The sequence below is a fragment of the Lissotriton helveticus genome, chromosome 7 (genome assembly GCF_964261635.1).
Source record: "Lissotriton helveticus chromosome 7, aLisHel1.1, whole genome shotgun sequence".
In the NCBI taxonomy this organism is placed as follows: domain Eukaryota; kingdom Metazoa; phylum Chordata; class Amphibia; order Caudata; family Salamandridae; genus Lissotriton; species Lissotriton helveticus.
The window spans coordinates 938,075,127-938,098,882 of NC_136068.1; the positions used below are offsets into that span (position 1 = coordinate 938,075,127).

General features: G+C 48.8%; 1 protein-coding gene across 10 annotated transcripts in view; it reads right to left on the minus strand.

Moving 5' to 3' along the window:
- The window catches only part of ARAP3 (ArfGAP with RhoGAP domain, ankyrin repeat and PH domain 3), a 680,145-nt gene that overhangs the window by 407,308 nt on the left and 249,081 nt on the right, over positions 1–23,756 (minus strand). For all 10 annotated transcript variants that reach the window (XM_078653517.1, XM_078653514.1, XM_078653516.1 and 7 more), the window contains 2 exons: positions 5,418–5,617; positions 5,167–5,252 (listed from right to left, as the gene is read on the minus strand). In XM_078653517.1, coding sequence (XP_078509643.1) covers positions 5,167–5,252; positions 5,418–5,617 — 286 coding nt within the window. The remainder of the gene's footprint in view (positions 1–5,166; positions 5,253–5,417; positions 5,618–23,756) is intronic.

Genomic DNA, 23,756 nt, shown 5'->3' on the forward strand with positions numbered 1-23,756 from the left:
ATTAGTGAGAGGATGACGCCGGAGTTCCTGGAGGGGAGGAGAAGGTGCTGGAGGTCTCATACTGGGAGCATAGAAACAGGCTATCGATCTCATGTAGCAGGGGTCCACTGTGGTACACATGCTGAGGTTGTGGACAGAGTATCTTGCGTAGGACAGCGTAGTCCCCCAGACATACCATTGAACTGTTGGGACGGCAGCGCACCAGCCACCCACTCTCTAGGTGAAAATCCCATAGGCTGGCAGCTGTTGGGGCATATAAGTCTGTGAAGCATCTGAAAGGAGCTCAGGGCAAAGGCAAGATGGGGAAAGACAAAGCCCTTAAGCTATCACAGACTAACAAGATCCTGCAATACGCAACCCTCCTAGGTAAGGAGGACCAAGTGGGAAAGATAGGAGAGAGAGTGCAGATGTAATCTCAGAAACAGCAGACAGAACCTAGCGCATCAGACGTGATAAGAGACACCTGCGATAGACGAGTGGGGGAAAAAATAGATACAATTGTGAGTAAAGTGAAGTGACTGAAATCGAAAATTAGAAAAATGGCTGACTGGGTGAAAGAAACGTAAGACTTTATTGAAATCCTGCAACATGAGAACACCACCTTGAATGTCACAGTTGCTGAGATGATTGCCCAGACTACTAACTCGTAGACAGACTGGAAGACATGGGGGGGGGGGGGCACTCAAGAGATTTGTCAGGTTCCCGGAGAAAGCTGAAGGCCCGTTGGTGGAATTATTGCTGGAGGACTGATCACAGAGATGTTGTGCCCATTGCAGCTTTCCAAATTCTTCTCCATAGAGGCAGCGTACTGTGCTCTGGTGCTGCACCCACACCTGGGACCCCGCTCCCACTATCCCCTGTGGCCATGATAGCACAACTGTTCAACCACAGAGACTGTAAAGCCATTTTGCAGCTTGTGCACAAAATGGGCCCACTGGTGTAGGTCAATGCCTCCATGATGGTTTTCCCGGTTTATGCCAGGCATCTGCAATAAAAGAGAAACACATTCTTGGCTGTGAAGTGCACTTAGAGACCATGACTATCAATATCGTCTAATGTACCTGGCTAAACGACACATCCAGCACAAAAGCAAGGTGCATTTCTTCACTACGCCAGAAGATGTTTGGGACTGGCTGGAAACAACACCATGCCTTGAGGTGGTTAAGGGGGGCAATGAGCAGAGTGCTGGCAGATGCTGGTGGCAGGATGCAGACCTGAAGGCAGGACATTCCTTGGCACCGGGACCACCTGGAAATTCTCATGCAGAACCTTGGTCCAACAAGATGGCATATCAGCAGAGGCTTGGAAATCCTCTGGCTCTGAAGATGGGGTCCCTAAAACAGATCCAGAGGTGTAGCTGTTCGGAAAAGAGGGCGCACGCTCGAGCCACTAACCTGGACTGCACTAGCCTCCACAGGTAGCATGAGGGGCTCGGGACTGCATTTCAAACTAGCTATGCTGGAAAGCAGGACTGGAAATGGAGTGCTAGACAATGAAAAGTGCGTTGACTAGCAGCGACTTGGCTGGAGGAGACTCTGGTTTGGTGCGTCTGCCACTTGGAAATATGCAGGCTGTAGACATGCTGAATACATTGGGGACTAGATACAATAGCCCATGCCAGGAGAGTTGAGTCATCTCTGCTTTGGCAAGTACCACTCTACCCGCTGCTTGTACAGTGAAGGGAGCTGAACAAACAGGGAAGTATTCCCTCTGCAGTTTGATTGAGTAAGTTATTGTTATGTACGGCTAACGGCATTGGTTTGTGCAGCAAAGTTCCCTTTTTGCATGGTTGCCCCCCACTTTTTGCCTGACGTGTGCCCTGGGTTTTTGCTAATCAGGTACCCAGGGCCTGTGTTCTTTCCCTAAAACTCTACCTTTGCACCCCCCAATTGGCACCGCTCTGGCCACATAAAAGTCCCTTGTAAAAGGTACCATGGGTACCAAGGGCACTGTGACCAGGGAAGCCTTTAAAAGGACTGCAGCACATTATGTGCCGCCCTTAGAGACCTTGTACCTTAACACACAAACTGCCCTTGCAGGCTGCGTGTTTTGGTGCAGAGAAAAGTGAAGAGTCGACATGGCACACATACACAGGATATTCCCACCTGCCTCAGCTGCATGTGGCTTCCTGTGTGCACATGAAATGGCAGTGCCAGGGGCTTCACACATTCTGGAAAGATGTGGCACTTCTGATTAGTAAGCACATAAAAGGGGGGCAACACTTACAATAAACAGCTACATTCTCAATATGCTTCTGAAGAGAAAAAAACAAAATGTATACAGTCCAAATTCTTCAAATTAGGTGCACTACTTGCCAAGAGACACATAACCATACACTGGGCTAGCCCTAGGGCACATATGACCAACAGCTGGAGGGCAGCCTTAATAGAGTGGGGAACTGAGGGGCATATGCGAATCATGCAAAGCAATGACAAACTAATTGATGACTTGGAAACATGGGGGTAGATGATCCTTGCAATTTTGGACCCACCAGGGACCAGACCCCGTGAACTGCACTTAGGCATTCAAGTGACCTTGAGCAATAACATTAACCCTACATAGATATATACCCCAATACGGGTGGGGAGAAGAAAAGGTGTGAGGGAAGCAGGGAAAGGGCCACAATGCGGTGGGGGTGCAGGGTTTAAGTATAGTTCGAACAGATTAGCGTGACAGTTGTCAGGATAGGGCTTGAGGAAGGAAGTGGAACTCAAGGGAGAAATTTGTGTGAACATACAAAGAGAAAGTCTGTTCAAGTTGTCAAAGTTTTCTAGTTATGTAATGTTGACTAAATACAGGAGGATATGGTAAACTTATGGAATAACACCATTCTAGGTGATGTGGTCATTTATTTTAAGTATGTGAAATGTCCCCTTTTCCTCCTCACACTCCTGTTGATAGAGAAGTCTGGCCCAGATTGGCTACAGATGATTATGTAACTTGCAGTCACGTAACCATGTTTCAAGCAGCACCAAGGACCTAAGACTTTAAGACTCCTCAGTGTTCTTTTTTTACTCCCCCCAAAGCGACGCTGATTCCTCTGACCAACCCGAGGCATATTTCACTTTTCTCCTTCCTTCCCCAGGGCCAGACAGGTATTTTATTCCACTGAGAATTTCCCAAGAGGGCTGGAGCTCTTGGGGTCAGTTTTGAAAGCCCAGGAGCACTCTTTGTTGCTTCAAGGCAGAGCATGATAGTTTCAATAAAAATTGTAAGCTTTCTTTGTGTCTCTCTTCTGTATATTATGTGGCACTTCTGATTAGTAAGCACATAAAAGGGGGGCAACACTTACAATAAACAGCTACATTCTCAATATGCTTCTGAAGAGAAAAAAACAAAATGTATACAGTCCAAATTCTTCAAATTAGGTGCACTACTTGCCAAGAGACACATAACCATACACTGGGCTAGCCCTAGGGCACATATGACCAACAGCTGGAGGGCAGCCTTAATAGAGTGGGGAACTGAGGGGCATATGCGAATCATGCAAAGCAATGACAAACTAATTGATGACTTGGAAACATGGGGGTAGATGATCCTTGCAATTTTGGACCCACCAGGGACCAGACCCCGTGAACTGCACTTAGGCATTCAAGTGACCTTGAGCAATAACATTAACCCTACATAGATATATACCCCAATACGGGTGGGGAGAAGAAAAGGTGTGAGGGAAGCAGGGAAAGGGCCACAATGCGGTGGGGGTGCAGGGTTTAAGTATAGTTCGAACAGATTAGCGTGACAGTTGTCAGGATAGGGCTTGAGGAAGGAAGTGGAACTCAAGGGAGAAATTTGTGTGAACATACAAAGAGAAAGTCTGTTCAAGTTGTCAAAGTTTTCTAGTTATGTAATGTTGACTAAATACAGGAGGATATGGTAAACTTATGGAATAACACCATTCTAGGTGATGTGGTCATTTATTTTAAGTATGTGAAATGTCCCCTTTTCCTCCTCACACTCCTGTTGATAGAGAAGTCTGGCCCAGATTGGCTACAGATGATTATGTAACTTGCAGTCACGTAACCATGTTTCAAGCAGCACCAAGGACCTAAGACTTTAAGACTCCTCAGTGTTCTTTTTTTACTCCCCCCAAAGCGACGCTGATTCCTCTGACCAACCCGAGGCATATTTCACTTTTCTCCTTCCTTCCCCAGGGCCAGACAGGTATTTTATTCCACTGAGAATTTCCCAAGAGGGCTGGAGCTCTTGGGGTCAGTTTTGAAAGCCCAGGAGCACTCTTTGTTGCTTCAAGGCAGAGCATGATAGTTTCAATAAAAATTGTAAGCTTTCTTTGTGTCTCTCTTCTGTATATTATGGACACGTATGGGTGTGAGAACGAAAGGTGATGACCTGTTACTGCGGCCCTTGAGAGGGTTCAGAGTGTTGTGTTCTGGGGTGCTAACTTACCAGTCACTCTGGAAGGTAAGGAGGGCTGGTAAAGCACTATGAATTAGTCTGAATTTGGGCACATAAGTACTGAGGTGGCATGGTGACTAAGTCCATACATAGTGATGTTCTGTGATCCCAGACATAGTTCTATTTCAAAGCAGGATCCATGCAAAATGAAGCAATCTGTAAAGCAACAGAACACTGTACAAAAGACATGGTTGTAAGATCGGTGGTCAAAACAAGAGAGGGACGGGAGACAGACAACAGGACATATGAGAGCCCTGGAGGTCTTGTGACTTGAGATGGGTGGTCTATGGGAGATAAAAGGGTGTGATGGAACACCTTGCGAAGAGAAGTGTCTCGATGCAAATCTAAAGAATAAATGCACCTGAGACCCATTTATTATGCATCCACCTGAGGCAACACTCAAACAACGTGGCACTGTGATCCTATGTCCCAGAATACCCCACTGCTGAAGAAAGGAGCCCCACTACACATGCTGTATTCACCCATTTCATCAGAAAGCACAAGTAAATATCATAGGTGATAGATGGGGCACCTTTCTAGTGAAACCTGGGAATTCAGACGATAAGGAACCTAACGATGGCACTATACTGTCCCTGAAGTGGCTCAGAATTACACACAGAACAGACTTTCAAAACAATGCAAAACACAGAGTAGGAACTAGATCAGCTGTACTCCCAGCATTACACAAGATGATGTGACACTGATAAATCTGACTGACTAATTGGCGTAAAGAGACTGGACTTATATTCTTACCTGAACAATCTCATTGCTCCAGACACTGGTGTCCAGTTTCAGACTTTGCACTTTGGAGACGCTTGTGCCCAGTCCTCGGTGCTGACCTGCATACAGTAATATAGAAAAACCATCAGCTGTTATTTCACCTTTCTTAAATGATTGTCAATACTGTAACTAACGGCAACACATACCAACTAACCCAGCAATAAAGACATTACATTGGGACCGAAGCCTTGTTTGTCACTCAATCCTCATTACACAAATCTGACCTGCACACTGCTTACAGATGACCACACAGAGGTTAATGGATGCCCAGTCGGGGTTGCTGGATTTGCAGTCTGCACAGAACTTGTTAGCCTTGTTTGACCAAATCTTTTCAGCCACTTCGTAATCTGAGAGGGTCTCTGAGATGGAGTCAAGGAGAGTTTCCATCCAGTCCTTCTTCTCGCGTTCTGACTCAGCTGTAAAACTGAATGGAAAGTGATATTTGTCATTAACGTCCAGCAAGGGGAAATCACCTTTTGTGAATACAAGCATTTGGCTTTATGTATTGGGGCCATGATTAAGCAGATGGAGATAAGCCAGATTAAGCAACACTTAATAACTACGGTAGCTGCAGACCTGAATCTTTGAGGAAACAGGTGCGGCAAAGGACAAGTGACACTATATAAGGAAGCCCCTGTTTTTAGTGACTCAGCCTCTGTCTGTGTCCCTACCAAATCACGCACCATCTCTGAGCAGAACCTTATATTGTGGCTAAACAAATACTGAGAAAATAGCTATTTCCTAGGAATGTTTCGTTGGACAGTTTGTCTGTGTTGAATGTAACCTTTGCGGTTTAACTGCAAACTGAACTCTGCAATAAGAGAGTTGCATACACTGTACTAACCTGTCTTGGTAAGGAGTAGTTTCTTACCTGTAACTCCAGTTCTGTAGTAGGGGTATCTCTGTTATAGTCATAATCTTGTGAATAATCCCGCCCATGTGCGTGGACCCCAGAGCAATCAAAATAGTCTCTTAAGTTGTCTTCTTCTGCAGTCCTGCATAGACATTTAAGAGAAAATAAATGACAAATAATGCAGCCTAAACCTACAAGGCTAGATTGGCCAGCACTTCATCTCAAAGGGAAAAAGATAGCCAAAAAATATTACATTTTACACACTTTGGAAAGTTTCACACCTAGAGAAACTCCCCTTCACAAAAATCCTTTGTCATGATAGAGAGGAAGTGTTGGACAGCCAAGCCCCATAGGCTGCCATTATGTGTCTGGAAAAGGGATACCGTGCCTTTAAGGAACTCTCCAGAGACCCTCGCTATCCCAGAATGCACAGCCAAAGGCAAGTTACTTTCAGTTCTTTTTTAAAGTGTTTAAAGCCAGGCCTGTAGCATTCAGTACCTTATCGTTTCATCCACAGGGGAAGAGGGCGGGCACTTATGACTATAACAGAGATACCCCTACTACAGAACTGAAGTTACAGGTAAGAAACTACTCCTTCTGTAGTAGGGGATATCTGTGTATAGTCATAATCTTGTGAATAGAATGGCAAGCCCATCCCAACAAACCAAACCACTACTGTGCAAACAGATTTCTCAACGAAGCCTGCCCAACCTGAGCATCTGCCCTGGCATCAGAGTCCAGGCAGTAGTGTTTGGAAAAGGTATGGACCGACTTCCAAGTGGCAGCCCTACAGATATATGAAATGGGAACATTACATAGCAAAGTCGTTGTAGCCGCTCTGCCCCTGGTGGAAAGAGCCTTAGGCTTACCCCCTAAAGTCTTGTTAGCCTTTTGGTAACATAACTGGATACAAGACACAATCCACCTAGAGATGGACTGTTTAGAGGTGGCAAGACCCGTCCTGACCAAAACATAATTGACAAACAATTGGTCTGACCTACGAATGTCCTTGGTCTTATCTAAGTAGAACTTCAACACCCTTTTCACATCCAGGGAATGAAGAGACCTCTCCGCCGGAGAGGAAGGATGTTGAAAAAACGTAGGTAAAGTTATCGTCTGATTGACATGAAAATCAGAAATCACTTTAGGAAGGAACTTAGGTTGAGTCCTCATAACAACCTTAGAAGCATGGAATACAGTATAAGGCTCTTGGCAACACAAGGCCTGGATCTCACTCACCCTGCAGGCCGATGTTATAGCCACAAGGAAGGCTGCCTTCCAGGATAAATGCTGTAGAGAAGCCTTATGAATAGGCTCAAAAGTCTCCTTCATCAACCTTGACAGCACCACATTCAGCTCCCATGAAGGCGAAGGACGCCTAACGGGGGGAAATACCTTCTTCAAACCCTCGAACAAATCTTTAATTACAGGTATCTTGAAAAAGGAAGTTTGTGAAGGGCATTTCCTATACGCAGTTAAAGCTGCGAGGTGAACCTTAATAGAATGGAAATTAAGGCCAGATTGAGCTAAATGCAAGAGGTATGGAAGGATGACATCGTCCTTGCAGGAGGTAGGATCAGTGTTCTTGGACATGCACCAGATGCAGAACCTTTTCCACTTATAGGCATAGGAAGTCCTGGTGGATGGTCTCTTAGCCTAATTGAGTATTTCCATGCAATTGTCAGGCAAGTTCAAGTGTCCATATGGTACATTCTCAGGAGCCATGCTTCCAAACTCAACGATGAGAGGTTGGGGTGCATCATCTGCCCCCGGAACTTCGTGAGAAGGTCCGGCCGACATGGAAGCTGCAGATGGGGTTGGAGAGACCGGTGGAGCTTTCTGTGAACCACCATTGTCGAGGCCACTCCAAAGCAATGAGGATCATTCGTGCTCTGGATTGAGACAGCTTGATGAGTACTGCCGGAATCAGGGGAATGGGTGGAAAAGGGTATAGAAAGCTGTTCGACCAGCGGATCCATAGCGCATTCCCCAGAGTCCCTGGTTGGTAAAACCTGGAGGCGAAGTCTCAGCATTATCTATTTTTGGCGGTGGTGAACAGATCTATTTCTGGAGTGCCACATCTTTCGAAGATGTTTCCTAGCACCTCGTCATTTAGGACCCACTAGTAGTTTTTATGGACCAGCCTGCTGAGTGCGTCCGCCTGAGCATTCTGCACACCTGGTAGATGGGTAGCAGTTATTGTCAGTCCTCTGGCTAGCAGCCAGTGCCAGATCGCCTGCGCTTCCTGTGACAGTGTGCGTGATTTCGAGCCCCCCTGCTTGTTGAGGTTATACATTGCGGTCATATTGTCCGTCTGTACAAGCAAGGAGTTGGTCTGGAAGGACGGATGAAAGGCTTTCAGCACCAAATGAACAGCTCTGAGTTCCAGAAAATGGATGTGATACGTGGCATCTGCCTGGGACCATGTTCCTTGGATCTGCAGATGGTCTGAATGCGCTCCCCAACCGTGGAGAGAGGCATCTGTCACAATAGTCAGTATGGGAATGTCCTTGTGGAACGGAACTCCCTTGAGGAGATTCTCGGCTGAACACCACCATCTCCGGGACTGTTGAACGTGTAGAGACAGTTGTATCCTGTCATCCCAGCTCCCTCGTTTCTTGTCCCATTGATCTTCCAGAGATGACTGCAGCGGTCTCATGTGGAGGCGTGCATGTGGTGTGAGGAAGATGCAAGAGGCCATCGACCCCAGAAGAGAAGACACCGTTCTCACTGTCATTGATGGGACGGACATGAGAGCCTGAGCCTTCCGAAGGATTGATCAGCGGCGCTCCTCCGAAGGAGACACGCTTGCTCTGAGAGTATTGATGGAGGCTCCCAAGTACTGCAGGCACTCAACAGGAGTCAGAACGGACTTGGACATGTTGATGTGCAAACCCAGCTGGTTCAACAGAACGGCCGTCCTGTTGAAATGCAATTGCGCTTCCTGGAAGGTGGAGGCTTTGATCAACCAGTCGTCCAGGTACGGGTAGACAAACACCTTGTTCAATCTCAGGGGCGCTGCCAACACTGCCATGCATTTTGAAAAAGTCCTGGGTGCAGACTTCAGACCAAACGGTAGTACGGTGTACTGATAGTGATTGGTGCCGACCAGGAAGCGCAGGAACTTCCGGTGTTTCCGTGCAATGGGCACATGGAAGTACGCATCCTGCAGATCTATTGCTCAAAGCCAGTCCCCTCGCTGCAGCTTAGGATAAATCTGGGGCAAGGACAGCATGCAAACTTTTTCCCTGCGAATCCATTCGTTTGCTTGTCGTAAATCCAGAATGGGCCTGAACTCGATTTTGTCCTTTTTCGTACCAGAAAGAACCTGGAGTATAGACTCTTTCCCCTTTGAGACAGAGGGACGTCTTCTATCGCCCTTTTTCTTAATAGGGTATCGGCCTCCGCTTGAAGTTTGCGCAGCTGGTATTGCGAGCGAACCGGTGGAATAGCTGGAGGAGGGCTGACAAAACGAAGACTGTATCCATTGCAAACAATATTCAGCACCCACTTGTCCTGAGTAATTTTTCTCCACTCTACCAAGTAATTCTGTATCCTTCCCCCCACGGGAGCGGGTAACGGACGAGGGTGAAGTAACTCCTCAGGGCGTAGACCCGGCCGGGCCCTTATTCACCAAGGAGGCCTGCTGGCCGCCTCTGCCCCTCTGTCGCTTCTGGAAGGGTTGTCACTGGTATGCTGATGTTGCTGCTGCTGTTGGCCAGCTTGGCGACCTTACCCTCGCTGAAATCTCTGAGAAGAGAACGCCTCGGGAAGGGGCGGAAGGACTTCCACTGTTCCTTTGGTTTCTCCAAATCTAAGCTTTCAGCGTTTCCACTTCCGCCTTCATGCGGGCCACCTCTTCGTCCGCATGAGTCCCAAAGAGGGTAGATCCCGAAAAGGGCAAGGTTGCAATCCGCTGTTGCGCCTCTGGTTTAAGAGAGGTAAGGCGCAACCAGGAGTGACGTCTCAAGTTTATGCCATGACAGTACCCATGAGCAGCCAGGAGGGAGGCGTCTGCCGCCGAACTGATGACCTGATTCTAGACCATTACGCCCTCAATCAAGATCTCTTGGAAGTCTTCTCTCCTGTCCCTCAGGAGGAGCTCAGTGAATTGCTGCCGGGACTCCCACAAGGAGCGGTCATACCGACCCAAAAGCGCTGATGATCTCGCCACTTTCATAGAGATGGCAGCTGTACTGCAGACTTTTCTCCCTGCCGAATCTATTTGACGGCTCTCCTTGTCGGGAGTAACCGTAGACGAAGGGGCAGTAGAATGCTGCTTCTTGGCCGCTGTCACAAAGACAGAATCCGGGACAGGATCTGATCTTAAGAACACTGGATCTGAATCCAGGGGCTTGTACTTCTTTTGAAGATGAGAAGGCACCGACTTCACCGAGGCCGGCGTCAGAAACAGCTCCATGGCCGGTTCTTCCAGTCCTGGCACCAAAGGGCGGGAGAGGTGCCTGCGCTGCAACGTTTCAAATATCACAGAGGTGGAAGGGTTGGGCACCGTCAGTGTGATCCCCAACTTCTCTGCCCCCCTCTGCAGCACATCCTGGAACGTCACAATGTCATCCACTGGCGACACTCTCATAGGAGGAGAGTCTGACAAAGTGGGAGAATACCTCCTGTCACTGGACGAGTCCGTGTACCTGGACCGTGACCTGTCCCTCCGCCAACGATGACGTGACCTCATCGAAGATCTACGCTCACTGCAAGAGTGATGCCTCCCTCTGGATCTTGACCTTGGCTTTCCGGGCCTTGCAGGAGTCACCGGTCCAGGAGGTTGCGGAAGCTGAAGAGGCTGAGCCAGAACCAAAGGCTTCGGTTGTGGAGGCCGAGGCGGCGGTGGAGGAGGAGGAGGAGGAGGTGGTGGTGGTGGAGGAGGAGGAGGAGGAGGAGGTGGTTGTGGAGGAGAAGAAAGCGGAGGAGGAGGAGGTGGAGGAGGAAGTTGCGGAAAAGCAGGAGGCGTAGGAGTTCTGGGCGTTGAGGGCAAATAGGTCCAGGAATAATCAGAGTCCGGTGACCTAAGAACTCTCCTCTTCTGACGAGCAGGATTGGAGAGGATGCTCTGGAGGTAGACCTCTCTGAGGACGAGCGCCGCCGCAACCGGTGACTTGTCGATGATGATGAGACGCTAACCGTTCTGGGCCTCGACTTTCTCTTCGAAATCGACTTGTCCCTCCTCGACGTCAACCTCTTCGACTCTCTTTTCGACCTCATTCTTCTTGATGTCAACGAACTCCCCGACGTCGAGTGTCTTCGCCTTGACATCGACCTTCGCATCGACGTTGACGGCGAACGGCGGTGTGCCTCGACGGCGAGCGCCTGCTTCTTCGGGACGCATCACGACGTCGATGGTGTGTCGACGCCGGTGAAGTCCTCGACGTCGACCTCGTCCGAGGTCTCGACGTCCTACCCCTCGACACCGAACGTCGACGTTGCTTCGACCCAGACCCCTGGGTCGATGGGGAACAGATGGTAGTCATACCTCTCGATGCCTACATCGAAGCCCTCTACGTCAACCGGGACCGGTGCCTTTTCTTGACTGGGGAGCCCCACAGAGGCCGATGCACGGGCAGAGGATGATGACAGAGTCCCTCCATGCCCAGAAGTCCCACCTGGTTCTTGATGTCTTCTCTGCTCCAGGCCTTGGAGACTAATCTTCTCCCTGTCACGCAGGGTTCTCCTGGAGAAAGAGTGGCAGATATCACAGGAGTCAGGGACATAGGAAGAAGGGAGACAGAGTATGCACACTCTGTGGGGGTCAGATTTAGCCTTCTTCCTACCACACTCAGGGCACTTGTCGAATAAAGCTGGCATTTAGACAAAATAGAGGTGGCAAAACTTTTCAAAAAAGACAGCAACTGGAAGAGGAAGACCCCAGACGTTGAGTGAAACACTCTAATCACTGGAAAAGCTCCAAATATTGAAGATATACCCAAAAGGGTAGAGCTCAATGCTCCAGGGTCCTGCTAGCAGGAGCCGGAAAAAATAAAGTAACTTGCCTTTGGCTGTGCATTCTGGGATACCGAGGGTCTCTGGAGAGTTCCTTAAAGGCACGGTGTCCCTTTTCCAGACACATAATGGCAGCCTATGGGGCTTGTCTGTCCAACCCTTCCTCTCTATCATGACAAAGGACTTTTGTGAAGAGGAGTTTCTCTAGGTGTGAAACTTTACAAAGTGTGTAAAATGTAATATTATTTGGCTTCTTTTTTTACTTCGAGATGAAGTGCTGGCGAATGTAGCCTTGTAGTTTTAGGCTGCATTATTTGTCTTTGATTTTCTCTTAAGTGTCTATGCAGGACTGCAGAAGAAGACAACTTAAGAGACTATTTTGATTACTTCGGGGTCCACGCACATGTTCGGGGTTATTCACATGATTATGACTATACACAGAGATCCCCAACTACAGAAGTGGCTTTAGCAAAGGCGATGGAAGACTGTTTGGCATTTTTGAAATCTTTATATTGTTTTAGTTGTATCTCTTCAGCCCCCTAGTGTACACAACCTAAAATTGTAACCATTTATTTATCTGATTAACTTGAGCTTTGGTAATATATCCAGGCTGTGTTTGTGATCCAACTGTATCATGCTGGAATTGCAAAAATAATGAATCTACAACAAATGCATTCAATTCACGTACTCTTATGTGTAAATCTATAAGGTAATTGGCATTATAAATCCTACCTTTAAGAACCATTCTCTGAAGAGACATAGTTTCAAACGGTCAGTCTAAATACCACAAAAGTAAAGTTTTGGACCTAAATTACTCCAATACCTTAGGTAAAGTTGCCAATCACAGTTCTGATATCAATGGGATTTCTAAGTAATAGAAATGAATGAAGTGACTTGAGAAGACTACAGCAGATGTCAACCATTTAACATTATTACTGAGACGCCAATGTAGGGAGTCTATCTTAAATAAAATGCAATGTTGCAAACTATGAAGGTTTTGTACTTCTTAGTGCATTTTTTTTTACCTTTGAATTTTATTAGGACTTCAAAAAATGTCCAGAAAAAGTCCTAACCGAGGCACCTCTGTGAGGTAGTGCAGTACGTGAACAATAATTACAGTCCAGTTTTTGTTTGATATTCCTCTACATCACCTCGATATAACGGGGAGGCAGTCAGGGTTGTAGGTGAAGTTATAGGGTGAGCATGAAACAAAAATTATTACATCTAAGCAACCTGTATCCTTTCAACATACACTTATCACTGACTCACATTTGGGCATCCATTGTAGGGTTCTATAACCCCCCTTCCGTGGGATGTGAGTTTGGATGCCCATTTTGAAACCTTACCTATACCTGATCAAATCATCCAGAATGGACCTTGGGCCTCCCTACTACACGATCATTTTTGCTGACAAATGTACAGACTCAGACTCCATCTGACATTTATCGTCTTATCAATGGGATAACCCTAATGTGGTGACGGATGGGCTACAAATAGCTAATATGTATTTCTAAATAGAAAACAGTTGCTTACCAGTAAAAATAGATTTGCAGTTAGAAGAGGTTATAAAATCACATCATTTTGTCTTGGAGCATCAACAGTGTTTGTTTTTGCCATTAGCCTTCTCCTATAATGTCAACCAGCGCTATACTAAGCGCCGCATGTTTCACCACTTTTAGATCTGGTGTTAGTCAAAACCTTTTGATTTTACTAAAATTATATGTAAGATATGCTAACTTATAGGGGTTTTCAGCCAACCTTTTTCATCCATTGGTCTGATGGGGTGCCATTCACGTTTTTCTTAGACCCACTACAGAAAACAGCATAGGGCAGTGGGTCAGCCCATTTAAGGAACTGGCTAACTTCAATGATGAGTGATGGTATTCTACTCTTTAACAAGGAGCACACCCACACAAAACATGGTTTCCTTCAGTTAGATTTTGTCAAATTAATGAGGGCCTAGAAGCTCCTCCCAACAATGAAGTTTTACAAAAGCATGACAAAACAAGCATCAACGAAGTCCAAAGGCTGGCAGCTAACATCAGATCTATTGGCTTTTCTAATGATTTTTAGGTTATGGATTCAAACCATTTTGTAATTAAAATTGTGTATGATTAACATTATTTGTAAAGGACGATGTCAGGAGCTAGATGAGGGTTGCAAATGATTCAATAAAGTCATCAGGCAGCAAAGCTATTGTTAAAAGGAGTTGTTTTCTTCTGTAGCACGAATTGAGACAACTGCGCATATTTTGAGCAGAGCAGCAAGTAGCACTTATGTGCTACTATTTATCTTGAGTTGAGTATAAATTGGGAGCAGTGCCATGGAGATGTCTCATCGTGTCTTGTAGGCTTTAAAGGATATGGAATGGCCAAAATAACCAGAGAGACTTTTTCTATAAATCCAGTGTAAAATCCTGGAAATTGTTCCCCTCAGAACCTGCCTGTTGGATAGGGACGCGCAGTCAAGTCCACATAGATCAGCAGGTTTCAATGAGGGCAAAGTTTGCTCACCTCTGAGAGGTTGCCCTATACGAAAAAGCAAACCTCAGAGAAGGTATACGGAGACAGTGCACAAAATAAACCAATTGTATTCTACAAGCCAACTAGATCGAGCATGTAAAAGCCTTCAGACTAGAAGATGAATGAGAAAGAATACTTTAAAAAGCTTTGAAAGGCTGTGACTCTTTACATCTTTCAGGTTTCATGTGCAAGATACAGGATACTGCTGTGCTGGCCCAGAGGGGTTCGTCCCACTGCCGCCAGTTGTGCAAACAAACAACGCAACATATTTTGCATTAGCTCTCTGTAATCTCTTGTGCATGACTGTTTATTTTCTGAATGTATATAACATCTACGAATTTACTGTTATGGTATATCACCAATGCTTTCATGATAGTGTTGCTATTTTTTAAATAACAGCTGCTATCAATGTAATTATATTAAAATCGCCTTGGTGTGGATGTGCCTGATATTTCTACATGGTCGTTCTCACATTCCAGCACATAACTGACCATGTTTTGGTGGGGTTGATTCCTGTCCTCACTTGTTCAAGACAAATTGGAATGAGCATTAAATGAGGGCAGGTGTGAGACACTGTTTAAAATACCAGCAAAAGAGGGGGAAACAGATAGTGTGAAAGGGCCTAGATTGTACTTTCATCTGCCTCTCTTCTGCACTGTTTTGCAGGGCACAGTCGAAATCAAGGACTTAGTTAACAGTCCTCATCGCATAGAGAAACAAAGACGCATTATACTTTGGTCAGCTGGATTTCAGGAGACGTGATCAGAAGTTTTACGTCACATGCATGAGACATGAGGGTTGAGTCAAGTGCTTAAAATAGTCTATTACCTTTTGAATCAATGGAATTGGTGGAAAAGCATAGGCAAATGTCGCTGATCAGTCTGTCGATTGGAGAAGAAATATGGAGAAGGGACAAGTAATTCTTTATACTAGAGTTTGAGCTAATTAGTCAGAAAAAGAAGAACAATACCTCTAGCGGGACAGATTTGCCTTTTAGACAACAAAAACAAATGAATTATTATTGGGCCAAAAAAGTATTTATGTAATGCATTAATGTAAATTTTATATCCAAATACCTCCTTTAGTGATCTTAAAAAAGACCTAAATATTTCTTATATATACAAAAACAATTTATTGGGTAAATGATTACTTCAGAAAAAAGTAAAAGTCTTCAGGACATAATAAGCCACATTATACTTGTATAAAATACATGGTTATATCATGGGTTGGCCTACATTTCCCTGGAAGCTCCATCGAAAGATGGTCCAATTTCTCTTCAGATCAACTAAATGTATGTGCAAAGCATCTATCAAGGGTTGGAAGGCAACCCGTACGTTTATTTGTCTATTCCAACCATCAGCGTGGACTTCTCACAGTATGCAGTTTACGTGATTCAGCCTAACAGGTTATGGTCTCTTCAGAACAGCACAAGGGAGTATGAACCCGCTGGAGGAGCCAAGGGGAGTACTTATATCCTCAAGCATGACGGTGCCATGATTTTACCAAAGGCCGCCTGAGTCAAAGCCATCAAAGACAGTCAACTGATGTGTTATGGACGCGATACCGAAAAACGGGCAGTTAGCAAATAGCATCAATGGCCATAGGGTACATGTGCAGCCTGCATAAAGATTAGTATGTTGTGTAGCCCCCTTTTTTGAGATTTACCTATTGATGTAGCTGGTGTAGCTCTTCTCTGGAGTGTGCCTTCTACATTGCTGGCACCGAAGATTACTTTTTGAGAAGTTCTATGTAGTGCTTATGTTTTATAATGTTCAGTAGCCACTTGTTGTAGTTGACTGACCCACCCCTCCCCACCCCCCATTCCTGGAGGCATCCTCCTATCCTGCCCCTATTGGTGTTATATGATGCAGGAGAGTGTGATGAAAGTCATTTGGCAGCAGGTCCCAAACCAAACCATTCAGGGCTTTTTTTTTTGCAGAGTTTTATATAGCGCGAACTAGACCCGAACCGAATCAGGTATCAGAGCGCTTTACATATTTTCCAGTTACGTTACATGAGGACACACTTTCATTTTTTTAGGCACGGGGAGATTAAGTGATTTTCCCAGAATCACAGGAGGTTTTGGCGTCGTTACCGAGACTCGAAACCAGATCCCCAGGTCCGAGGTCGAGCGCCCTAGCCGTTAGGCCAACTCCTCTCCCCGTGTGGGCTTGTCCTCTTGCCTGACATGCCCACAAAAGCGTGGCTTGGAGGATACTGCCACTGAGATAGTGCGCAATGCAGCGTTGATGGCTAGTTGAAGCCTGGTTCTTGTGCTTTTCTGTACTGAAAAACCCATCTGCTTCGTGGCCTCCTGATTGATGTGCCCCCCTCCCCCCAACCCTCCTGTTTGACGTCCCCCCTGTGTTGGAACATCCTCGAATGCCCTTTATTAATTTGTAGTGAGGCCTTTTCCATTGCCAGGCCAAAGAGGGCGTAACCTGCAAAGGGCATGTTAGTGAACACAGCTTGTACCTCTGGCTTGGACCCAGAGACTCTTAGCCAGGAGTGCCTTCTCACAGTTGTTCCCCTGCACATTTGCCTGCTGGCTGTATCTGCTGTGTCGAGAGCTAACTTCGGCAGGTGATGGTGGTGGATTTCTGCTCCTGCTCTCTTTTTGTACTCCACCCAAAGGTGTTGCATACTTTGTTCTATTTGCTAGTGGGCATCGCTGTTCAAAAGTGCATTGAATTTGGTGATTCTCCATCATTTGGTTGCTCCTCTTTCCATCTTCCTGCCTGCCATCTCCATCAACCTACTTTCTTTATCTGGTGGAGACCTAGTTGATGTGGGGACATGTCCCCTCTTCCTGGCTGTGACGACAATGATGGAGTCCAAAGCTGCATTTATTTTAAAAAAGATATGGTCCAGTGAGAGGTGTCTGTCTCTTCTCAAACTGTGCTGTCACTGCCTTTGAAGTGGCTGGCTCTTAAAAGACGACCCTACTTTGGTGGAGAATGCTTGGCAGTATCGGGATGTAGATATTCCATGTTTGAGTGTTCAGAGCCGGACACACAATTTGGCCTGTACCTCTTCGAGGTGCCCCCATATGTGTCTGCCGCACTTTTTCCAAGCATGTTTTAGACTGCCAGGCCATCTGGTGACAAAGGCCTCGAATTATATGTATCCACATTTCCTCTGTGAAGTCTGTGTCGAGATCTTGCCAGTCTTCCTCCTGAGGTTCTTGTTCTTCGAAGATGGTGGCTTCCCCTTCATCTTCATAGTCGAAGAGCACTTCCTTCTCCTCTTTATGAGGCATTGTGGGCAGACTCGATGTCCATCTGTTCATCCTCAACGGTTTTTGGCTCTGATGTTCATGATGAGATCTGAAACCCCTTTAAGTTGTCGAAGTCTTTCATCCTGTGGGGAAGTGCTGCCTTTTTAGCCTCAAGTCAACGCTTCTTGCAGTTTCCTAGAGCACCTGTTGCTTGGTGTCGGATGGCGCTTTCTTTTTGAGGTCAGCAGTGCTTTGCCCTTCAGATCTTTTTCCTTGCCCCTTTCTGGAATACCTCACAGCACTGGTGGGTGCCTGAAGTTTTGCCCTCATATTTGTCCCTGGATTTGACTGTTCGACTCTCAAGTGCTTTGATGTCGAGACAGCTTTACTGGGCTTCAAATCCGGATGTTTTAGCTGTGGTATTACCTTATGCCTCTTCTTCAGGTTGGCTTCTCTCAATGTTTTCCTCCCGCCCTCCAATCTCATTGATCACTTCTTCTTTAGTGTCCAACTCCCTTCCTCAGCTTTGCTTCTTGAATGTTTTCTTGTTTGTCACTGGACAGGCTAAGGCTCACCTTCAGAGTTTTCCATTAGATATGCATGCTGGCATCACATCCCTCGCCACGTTGTTCCTCTGCACAGCAAGGGTTGCAAATCTCATGGGGAACTTTCAGCATAAACTTATGGTGGCACTTGAAGCAAAATTTAAAAGAGCTATTTTCCATTTCTACTTGCGCCCCTCCCCCACCCCCTGTGCATTCTATGACTATGTGTTCTTGGTTCTTTGAGATCCATAAAACTTATAGCGATTCCTTCAGAAATCTTATTGCATCCTGACCCAGAGGCAGAAAAAAAATATATGAAGATAGTGACCATGCACAGGAACTTCTGAGAAGCATATCTGATTTCACACAGGGAAGGACATTACACTACATGATGGTGGCCAACAACATTAATAAAAGGAATAAGAGAAAGAAACTAATAGTTTCTTACCTGTCGGTGTAGTTTTGAAGCTTGAAGAATTTTCTGGATTCACTATGCTGTGCATTATTCTGCCATCTAGTGGTTGGGTTGGGTATTGTAGTATTTCTTCTCTTTTTAGGGCTCGCCTGCTGATGCGCTTCAGCGCATAGCTGGCGAAGCTCTATAGGGGCTTATCCAGTGTTTATCCACTGGCGATTCCACTGGCGATTCCTTCAAGTGCATGTGCTTTTTAGGTCATTGCGCTTGCGCAAGCCCTAAAAAGCGCGTGCACAATGCCACCAGCCGCCTGCCTGCCTGCCTCGCATTACCACATCAAAGGCAGCCCTCCGAGCGCATTTCTCACCCCCTAATTATTCACGGCCGGCCGGCAGGCACATCAAAGGCTGCTGCTGCCGTGACTCGCATTTCTCCTCCCTCCTCCCCTATCACTGCCCAGGCCGGCCGTACTTTCTCTTTACAAGGGCCCCCATTCCTGAATCACTTGAAATCTCTCCACATTATTTGCATTTTGTTAATTAAAAAAATTAACTTCAACACAGCGTTGCACATTTTTCTCGACTTCGGAAGGATGAGTCCCAATCTCATTTGTACAAAGTGTTGTAATGGGTTTATTGGAGAGTTAGAGAAACGTGCTCACAAGTTACATTTTTATGCATATCATCTGAGTAAATAAACAATAGCATGGTGCCGTTTGCGTCCTTGACTTGATCTGGTTTTTATTTTTATTTTGCTATTATTCTCACAAAGGCTAAGAAGGTCTGCCTACTTTAGTATTAAGTGCTATACGTCGCATAAGCAACAGCTAACCATTCACTCACCCACGCAACGCCACTCACCCATGCAACGCCACTCACCCACGCAACGCCACTCACCCACGCAACGCCACTCACCCACGCAACGCCACTCACCCACGCAACGCCACTCACACACGCAACGCCACTCACACACGCAACGCCACTCACACACGCAACGCCACACACGCAACGCCACACACACACGCAACGCCACACACACATGCAACGCCACACACACATGCAACGCCACTCACACATGCAACGCCACTCACACATGCAACGCCACTCACACATGCAACGCCACTCACACATGCAACGCCACTCAACCACGCAACGCCACTCACACACGCAACGCCACTCAACCACGCAACGCCACTCACCCACGCAACGCCACTCAGCCACGCAACGCCACTCAGCCACGCAACGCCACTCAGCCACGCAACGCCACTCAGCCACGCAACGCCACTCACACACGCAACGCCACTCACACACGCAACGCCACACACACACGCAACGCCACACACACACGCAACGCCACACACACACGCAACGCCACACACACACGCAACGCCACACACACACGCAACGCCACTCACACATGCAACGCCACTCACACATGCAACGCCACTCACACATGCAACGCCACTCACACATGCAACGCCACTCACACATGCAACGCCACTCACACATGCAACGCCACTCACACATGCAACGCCACTCACACACGCAACGCCACTCACACACGCAACGCCACTCACACACGCAACGCCACTCACACACGCAACGCCACTCAACCACGCAACGCCACTCAGCCACGCAACGCCACTCAGCCACGCAACGCCACTCACACACGCAACGCCACTCACACACGCAACGCCACTCACACACGCAACGCCACTCACACACGCAACGCCACACACACACGCAACGCCACACACACACGCAACGCCACACACACACGCAACGCCACACACACATGCAACGCCACTCACACATGCAACGCCACTCACACATGCAACGCCACTCACACATGCAACGCCACTCACACATGCAACGCCACTCACACACGCAACGCCACTCAACCACGCAACGCCACTCAGCCACGCAACGCCACTCAGCCACGCAACGCCACTCAGCCACGCAACGCCACTCAGCCACGCAACGCCACTCAGCCACGCAACGCCACTCACACACGCAACGCCACTCACACACGCAACGCCACTCACACACGCAACGCCACTCACACACACAACGCCACACACACACGCAACGCCACACACACATGCAACGCCACTCACACATGCAACGCCACTCACACATGCAACGCCACTCACACATGCAACGCCACTCACACATGCAACGCCACTCAACCACGCAACGCCACTCAACCACGCAACGCCACTCACCCACGCAACGCCACTCACCCACGCAACGCCACTCACCCACGCAACGCCACTCACCCACGCAAAGCCACTCACCCACGCAACGCCACTCACCCACGCAACGCCACTCACCCACGCAACGCCACTCACCCACGCAACGCCACACACCCACGCAACGCCACACACCCACGCAACGCCACACACCCACGCAACGCCACACACACACGCAACGCCACTCACACACGCAACGCCACTCACACACGCAACGCCACTCACACACGCAACGCCACTCACACACGCAACGCCACTCACACACGCAACGCCACTCACACACGCAACGCCACTCACACACGCAACGCCACTCACACACGCAACGCCACACACACACGCAACGCCACACACACACGCAACGCCACACACACATGCAACGCCACTCACACATGCAACGCCACTCACACATGCAACGCCACTCACACATGCAACGCCACTCACACATGCAACGCCACTCACACATGCAACGCCACTCAACCACGCAACGCCACTCACCCACGCAACGCCACTCAGCCACGCAACGCCACTCACCCACGCAACGCCACTCACCCACGCAACGCCACTCACCCACGCAACGCCACTCAGCCACGCAACGCCACTCAGCCACGCAACGCCACTCACACACGCAACGCCACTCACACACGCAACGCCACACACACACGCAACGCCACACACACACGCAACGCCACACACACACGCAACGCCACACACACACGCAACGCCACACACACACGCAACGCCACACACACACGCAACGCCACACACACACGCAACGCCACTCACACATGCAACGCCACTCACACATGCAACGCCACTCACACATGCAACGCCACTCACCCACGCAACGCCACTCACCCACGCAACGCCACTCAGCCACGCAACGCCACTCAGCCACGCAACGCCACTCAGCCACGCAACGCCACTCACACACGCAACGCCACACACACACGCAACGCCACACACACACGCAACGCCACACACACACGCAACGCCACACACACACGCAACGCCACACACACACGCAACGCCACACACACACGCAACGCCACTCACACACGCAACGCCACTCACACATGCAACGCCACTCACACATGCAACGCCACTCACACATGCAACGCCACTCACACACGCAACGCCACTCACACACGCAACGCCACTCACACACGCAACGCCACTCACACACGCAACGCCACTCACACACGCAACGCCACTCAGCCACGCAACGCCACTCAGCCACGCAACGCCACTCACACACGCAACGCCACTCACACACGCAACGCCACTCACACACGCAACGCCACTCACACACGCAACGCCACTCACACACGCAACGCCACTCACACGCAACGCCACACACACACGCAACGCCACACACACACACAACGCCACACACACACGCAACGCCACTCACACACGCAACGCCACTCACACACGCAACGCCACTCACACACGCAACGCCACTCACACACGCAACGCCACTCACACACGCAACGCCACTCACACACGCAACGCCACTCACACACGCAACGCCACACACACACGCAACGCCACACACACATGCAACGCCACACACACATGCAACGCCACTCACACATGCAACGCCACTCACACATGCAACGCCACTCACACATGCAACGCCACTCACACATGCAACGCCACTCACACATGCAACGCCACTCAACCACGCAACGCCACTCAACCACGCAACGCCACTCACCCACGCAACGCCACTCACCCACGCAACGCCACTCACCCACGCAACGCCACTCACCCACGCAACGCCACTCAGCCACGCAACGCCACTCAGCCACGCAACGCCACTCACACACGCAACGCCACACACACACGCAACGCCACACACACACGCAACGCCACACACACACGCAACGCCACACACACACGCAACGCCACTCACACACGCAACGCCACTCACACATGCAACGCCACTCACACATGCAACGCCACTCACACATGCAACGCCACTCACACATGCAACGCCACTCACACATGCAACGCCACTCACACATGCAACGTCACTCACACATGCAACGCCACTCACACACGCAACGCCACTCACACACGCAACGCCACTCACACACGCAACGCCACTCACACACGCAACGCCACTCACACACGCAACGCCACTCACACACGCAACGCCACTCAACAACGCAACGCCACTCAGCCACGCAACGCCACTCAGCCACGCAACGCCACTCACACACGCAACGCCACTCACACACGCAACGCCACTCACACACGCAACGCCACACACACACGCAACGCCACACACACACGCAACGCCACACACACACGCAACGCCACACACACACGCAACGCCACACACACATGCAACGCCACTCACACATGCAACGCCACTCACACATGCAACGCCACTCACACATGCAACGCCACTCACACATGCAACGCCACTCAACCACGCAACGCCACTCAACCACGCAACGCCACTCAACCACGCAACGCCACTCAGCCACGCAACGCCACTCAGCCACGCAACGCCACTCAGCCACGCAACGCCACTCAGCCACGCAACGCCACTCAGCCACGCAACGCCACTCAGCCACGCAACGCCACTCAGCCACGCAACGCCACTCACCCACGCAACGCCACACACACACGCAACGCCACACACACACGCAACGCCACACACACACGCAACGCCACACACACACGCAACGCCACACACACACGCAACGCCACACACACACGCAACGCCACTCACCCACGCAACGCCACTCAGCCACGCAACGCCGCTCAGCCACGCAACGCCGCTCAGCCACG